General features: G+C 40.5%; 1 protein-coding gene across 1 annotated transcript in view; it reads right to left on the bottom strand.

Moving 5' to 3' along the window:
* Positions 1-258: 258 nt before the first annotated feature.
* Positions 259-6,886, bottom strand: part of LOC116103754 (lipase member M) — an 18,142-nt gene continuing 11,514 nt past the window's right edge. The window contains exons 6-10 of the mRNA XM_031390118.1: positions 6,576-6,712; positions 6,293-6,439; positions 5,026-5,097; positions 4,176-4,247; positions 259-1,737 (exon numbers count right to left, since the gene is read on the bottom strand). Coding sequence (XP_031245978.1) covers positions 1,471-1,737; positions 4,176-4,247; positions 5,026-5,097; positions 6,293-6,439; positions 6,576-6,712 — 695 coding nt within the window. The 3' untranslated portion in view covers positions 259-1,470. The remainder of the gene's footprint in view (positions 1,738-4,175; positions 4,248-5,025; positions 5,098-6,292; positions 6,440-6,575; positions 6,713-6,886) is intronic.

The raw sequence follows: 6,886 nt of genomic DNA, 5'->3' as shown, positions 1-6,886 counted from the left end.
AGGAGGGAGAGAAAGAGAGGAAGAGGGATTCACCACAAGGAAAGGGTCCAGAGAGACATCAAGGCAGAACATGTGAAGCCCAGAGAGCCAGGCCAATAGAAAATTGTGAGTATCTTCAAGATTTTTGGCTTAGAGGTAACCAGATTAGATTAGAGGATAATGCCTAGCTATTGTACTTTAAGTTGAAAATAAACCTTGGTCTGTCTGTGACATTATTGGAGAACTAGGTAGGATAAATAAAAACAGCCGATGCATTAATTCACTGATACATTTATAATAATAGTCATTTTTTTACAAAAGGTTCAACAAAAATCAAATCTGGACATGTTTACTAAGCTATATAGAGACCCTAACGGTACACATAGGGTCCTGAAGTCCCTAAATATTACTAAGTAATTTACTTAAGATTTGGTAACATTGGACTAACTTACCAGGTAGCTCTGGGGGAAAAATGAACTTCACAGTCTAATGTATGTTTAACAAACGCCTGTATATTCTCAACTGGAACTCCAACAGGCACAATAGAGCATTGATTTGTCTTCAGAGTAGAATGCCAAATAATATTCCTAATTTACAACTGTCATCTTTGAAATTGTGTGAAAATTAAAGAGTTTTCCAAGGACATAAATCTAGATTTATGAAAGAGTTAAGAGATTATCTAAGAATGATTCTGCATTGATTAAAGAATAAAATACATGACAATTTATTTCATTTTACTCATGACATTGTAAGTTTTCATTGCAGCTTTCATTTGGAGCAGCTGGTCTAATAGAAGATGAAAATTTCAGCACTGACACACAGACATGACATGTGAGGTACACAATTAATTTATTGGAAAACTCATAAATATCCTACAAAATACTCCTCTTTGAGATCCAGCTCTAAAACTTGATCCTGTTTTAAGATTGTTTAGTTAGACTCCACCTACCCACGATGATTTCATTTTTTCTGCTGATGTCCCAAACAGCCTGGTCTCCTGAAGTAGTATCTTGTCTTTATGGCAATATGATGGCAAGGTCCACTTCATTTTATCCGAGTCAACAATCCAAAGATTTACAATTTTGATCTCTGCCCCAATTATTCCTTTTAATGCTCTAAAAATTTGGCTTTCAAAAACAAAAATTATGTTGGAGAGGTTGAGTGATGTAATGACAACTGTCTAGATACTTCTTCTGGGTAAGGAAAAACTACATGGCACTATGACAGAGATGCAAAGCACAGAAAACCTGTGTTCACCAACTTAGTTAAACTAACTGGAAAAAGTGTTAGTAACAGCTTTAGTGTCAAATGAAGAAACATGGTGCTTTCACTGGGACCAGGAGGTCTTCCGGCATCTGTGTAGCTCCTCTGTCCTTCGGACTAACTGATATATCAGGTTTCCAAGTCTGGACATTCCTTTCAACATCCACCCTCCCCTGGCCCTGGCCATTCTGCATGAAGTTGCTCTAAGACTTGCTAGCAGCAGGAGCATCACAATTTGACCCTGCAGGTTCCTTGGGGAAGGTTGGGCTCCTGCTTCATCAGATGTATGATTTCGTTGTACACACGCTGAGGGGCATCCAATCCCCAGATGAAATCCACATGAGCCCACTCAGGAATGTTCTTGTGGTAGATGAGGTTGGTTACTTCAGAAAGCAATGTTTTCACATCGTCTGGATTTGAAAGCCAGTCTTGGCCTCCAGTCCACATGGCTGTGGGGACCATCATATCTCGAACTTTGTACCTTATAGGAGTTGGCTAGGTAAAAAGAATAGTTTGAACTTCACATAATATTCTTATATACAAATTTACAACTTGTATTTCAAGTAAACATAATGTACACGCACTGACAAGTATGTAGGCATTAGTCATGTAGATCTCTGTTAAGAGTTTATTTTCCAGATCACGTTTTAAGGAAAACTTAACATGGTTCAACTTTACTTTCTTTACTGGGAAATAGAGATAATATCTCCAAAACCTTACTACTGTGTTCAGAAAGTATATAAATTGGGGTGTGTGTATGTTAGTGTGTGTGTGTGTGTGTGTGTGTGTGTGTGCATGTGTGTGTTTGTATATGTGCTTGTATGTGTTGACAGGGATTTAACTTATGCATGCTGAACATATGTTCTATATGCTCTACTGAGTCCCTATCTTGTATTTTAGCCATTGAATAGCTTGCATTTTTTCTTATTCACCATTTTATCCATAAATATCCTTTTAAAATAATGTTCTTGATAGTTACAGTCTATGGGACTCTCCACAGAAAAGACAACGAAGCTATTATGAAGGCCTGTGTATCCCTCACATACACAGTGCAGGTTCAGCTTCTCTGCACTTCCCCAGTGGAGAAACCACAAGTCAGCCTCAGGCACCGAGCTACTCTAAACTAAGGGGGGAATAATGTTAGATACTGTCCCGAACCCAGACTTAGCTGCCCCCACATCTCCAAAGAAGTCTTTATCCAGCATACTTCTCTTGTCCAGGCAATGCTGCTAGATTTTCCTGGAAGTCTGAGGCTTTGATATCATTCAACACTCAGAAACTTCCGTAGAAGCAGGGAGGCCAGTGTCTTAGCATGAAATCAACCACAAGTCACAGCTTCAACCCCAGATGGCTTCTTTGTCCTTCCTGGCTCCCTAAGCACTAAAGTGGTCGCCTAATTTAGATGCAGAGCCCCTCTATGGTGTGAGTAACACTTGCCCTTTCTCATCTTCAGGGTGAAAAGTCTGAGCTAAACACCCCACTCAGCTCCAGCTGACACCATTGAATGGCATCTTCCCACACGGTTGTTTGCTCTTCTCTTCGTTGCCATTTTCTCACACCTGGTCTGCATCTGTCATTTTCTGTAGAACTCAGCCCACAAAATCCTTATAAGATGAAAACCATCTTAGATCCTGATATGTTTCCTCTAAAGGCATGGTTTTGAAGACAGTCATGGGTGATCTCAAAAGAGTTAGTTAGAAAATGTGACTGAGTTTGAGATCTAAGGGGAACCACACAGTTCCAACATTTTCTACCTAGAGGGAATACTGTACTGACTGTTAAGTATAATGGGAGATCTCAAAGAAAGATTAGGCAGTATGTATGTATATATATATATATATATATATATACATATATATATGTATATATATATATATATTCTGCTCCTTTCCACTTTGCATTTTATGAGTAGTCTCTATATCTACATTCATGGCAACTAGAGATCTTCAGTGAGAGTTTTGTATTCAAAGGAGCATACATACTCAGTTCTGTTTCTCCACGTTTCTATTTCACACTCCTGATGACGTAATAATATTTGCGTGGGATTCTTTTTGGATTTTAGCTTGAAATTCATATTCATTAAAAGTGTGACTAGAGAGAACTCATGTGTGTGTGTGTGTGCACGTGCATGTATGTGTGTAGGGGTGTAGTTTATGTGTGCACACGTGTGTACAGGTACATACACTATGAGGCAGTCTGTGCATGGAGGAGGCCGAAGGAGGACATGGAACAACTTGTCTCTCATTGTTTGTCCTGTTCCCCTGATGCAGGGTTCTCATTGAATCTAGAGTTCACGGTTTTTCTGGCTAAACTGGCTGGTCAGTAAAGCCCCAGCAATCTTTCTGTCTCCCACACCCAATCCCCAGGACTGAGGTCATAGACATGCTTGGCCATGTCTGGCCTGTTACATAAGTGCTAGGGGAACTCAGGTCCTCATGTTGCACAGCAAGTACTATTGCCAGTGGAACATCTCCCCAGCCCCAAAGGCATCTTAAGGATTACATGATGTAATGATTCCTATTTTAGAGAGAGAGAGTACATCCTGAATCATGGCAGCCTATCCACAACCCCACAGGCTTGAGGTGCACAGCCATGACAAACAAGAATTCCCATTGATCACTTCGGGCTCTTTTTCCTGTGTCATACCATCACAGCATCTCTATGTTCAAGTTTGTTTTGTACCTTGCTTGCAAGAATTCCTGGTGCCTTGCTTCTGGGACAGGCTCAATGAAACAGGCCTTCCGTGCCCTGCTGAAATGAAGGGTCTGCTGGCTAAACTGTATGCTTTCCCATTTTCAGATGCAGTAAAAGTTGAACTACCATCTTTCCTGCTTGGGTTTCTGTAATATATTCCTATCTCTGGAATGCATTGCCACCCATTTCCAAAGGCTGGAGGGTTTGTAGCAGGTGGGAAAGTAAGTTGACACTCTTACCTGATTGCATTTCTCCCGATTTTTGGTCTCACTTCCCCAGTCAAAGGCACGAAGTTCCCCAGAATTCACTGCCTAGAAAGAGAGAAAACAAGGTATTGAAAGAGAGAGATGGGGTATCGGAATGCTCAACTCGTCTTCAGTTGTGAAAACAGCAGAGAGCAAAGCTCTTTGGGCCAATCTCCCACTCCATACTGGGAGTCCTTTTAAAAATCTGCAAAGCATGAATCTGGCTCTTTAGCAAAAAACCATGGAGCTCAGCAGAGCGCTACCATTCCCATCCATTGCAGGAAGGGCATCTCTGATGTATCATTGTGGGTGGGTGTTTGGTACAGTTCCAGAGACAGTGCCAAGAATTGTTCTATTGGATCCCTCTGTTTCTCCCCATGACCCCACCCTCTCTCTTACACACACACACACACACACACACACACACACACACACACACACACTTCTCTACTGAGACTGCAAAGCTTACATCAACAACTCCTGTGAAGATTCCTTTCTGTACTTTGGCCCACCTTTATATTTCCATTCTGGCTCAACCATACTGCTCAACAAGCAGAAAAGGACAATTTGAAGCATAATTTCTTTCCTTCATCAGTCTTTGGAACTTTGACTCCAGACAGAGAAGCATCTTATTTGAATCATCCTACTTTTGAGATGCAGCAAAGGCAGGCTGAAGGCCCCTTCTGCTCTTGCCCCCTCCCTCTGGAAAGTTCAACTAAGCTCACATTCAAATACCAGTGGACAGACTTTAACCCAGGAAAAACATAAACCATCAGGCTTCATGACTATTACAGTCAAAATGTACAAGGATCCTTATCTGGGACCGCAAGCTGGGCATTCTGACCTGGCTCCAGTGAAGAATATTCTGCACAGATGTTCCAGCAGGTGTATGGGCAACATACACATTTGCTCGGCTCTGTAACAAAGCATGATGATTTATAAGACCAGACATCAGACTTGTCAAAACCAGACCTCAATGGTGTCAGACTAAGAAATGGGAAGATCATTAAATTAGCAGCCATAATCTTAAACAGAAAAGGTTATGTGCATGTCAATCAACTACCACTGCCTCCTCTTTAACAATATTGTTCATTTGAGAATAGGTTCTCATTTAAATAAAATTACTAGTTTCAACCCTAATGCTGCAAAATAAATAGATAAAATAATTATCAATTAAGTGCCTTTACTAGTGATATTTAGGACAAGAACTCCAGTACTGCTCTATTATTTAATCTTGGGGTGAATTTGGGCAAGTTAATTAACCCTTAAATTCAGTATGCTAACTTGCACAGTGGAGATATTAATAATAATTGTTTAGTGGGTTTGTTGTCAGGAGTAATTTATCCTGGAACAGTACAGATGCCTTTTATATGCTGGCTATGAGTTATTTTTTTTCCTTTAAAAAGAAAAATTCTTAGGAGTGAAAGATATTTTTCTGGTCAGTGAGAGTGGTCCAGGCAGGCAGCCCTGCATTGTCAGCCCTCGTTGACCTCCTGCCTGAAATCCATGCCTTACACAAAGTCTCCTCATTAATATCTCTGTTGGGTTAGTCTTCCTGCACAAATTCTAGAGCCGCGGTTCTCAACCTTCCTGATGCTTGTTTTGAAGTTGTTTCCCAGTCCCACTTTTTGTCCAAGTCCAATTTCATTCCTTCTCTAGGAATTATCTCTAGCCACATCATTTTGTACACTAGTCTTTAACCTATACATACTAGGGAACTCACCCAGGGATGGCACCAGTAGCTATACCCCAAACAAGCTGAAATACCCATTTCCACCAAGGAACACCAAGTAAAAATCTAGAGTTCCCTCATGGAGCACAGAGATGGGTGATGGTTGATTGACTTTCATTTTCTGGTTATTTTCTCCATGTTTTTCCCCCTGTAGGTTTCCACCTTCACCTATTATCTGTCAAGTAAGGATCTGGCAATGCTTTCACATTAACCTTGCACTATCTCTTCCTGCAGCTTGCCCCAACATTCTCTTATAACTTGGAAATTGCAAGCTACAGGTTTCACATCGTTTCTCTAACCCTTGGCTGGTGTCAGCTCATTTTCAAATACTGAGACTAAAAACTCCCAGGTCTGCTTAGGAAATGACGTTCTCACTCACCATGTTCATATTGTTAGTGTTAAAACCTCCCAGGAGTAAGATGATGTTGCTGCAGATTTGGTCAAAAATCATCTGGCCACAAAGGTAAATAAAAAGCTGTCTGAAAAATCTAGTCTGGTATAAAAACTCTTGTCTGCCAAATAATACCTGTAAAGAGAAGAGATAAAGGGATGTCCGTGACAATATATACTCAGAGAGAAAGCGGTTTCCATTTCAAGCATTATTATAGGAAACTGGTCTTGAAGACTTTCCTGCAGACAGAGGCTTCTGCGGTATCACATACCTTGATCATCATATCTGGCAGCAGCAGAAATTTGGTACCAGGACTTCTTGCATATTTAACAGTGGCTATAGGGGCTAAGGCAAAATACGTTTTGATTTTATGAGCTAGCTCTGGCATTGTGGAAAATGCAATAAAGCCTGTAACAGAGAAAAACTTATCACCGTGGGTATGGAATAGTTCAGAACTTACAAAATGCATATTTTACTTCTGTCAAAACTCCTTAATAATTATGTGTGATTATTTCTTAACCTTCATCCAATGCAGTTGTAGGTTTCAGGGATATTGTGTGTGTGTGTGTGTGTGTGTGTGTG

This window comes from Mastomys coucha, unplaced genomic scaffold (assembly GCF_008632895.1).
Source record: "Mastomys coucha isolate ucsf_1 unplaced genomic scaffold, UCSF_Mcou_1 pScaffold21, whole genome shotgun sequence".
Lineage (NCBI taxonomy): Eukaryota > Metazoa > Chordata > Mammalia > Rodentia > Muridae > Mastomys > Mastomys coucha.
The sequence above is the reverse complement of the archived record's forward strand: the minus strand, read 5'-3'. Positions and strand labels throughout refer to the sequence as shown.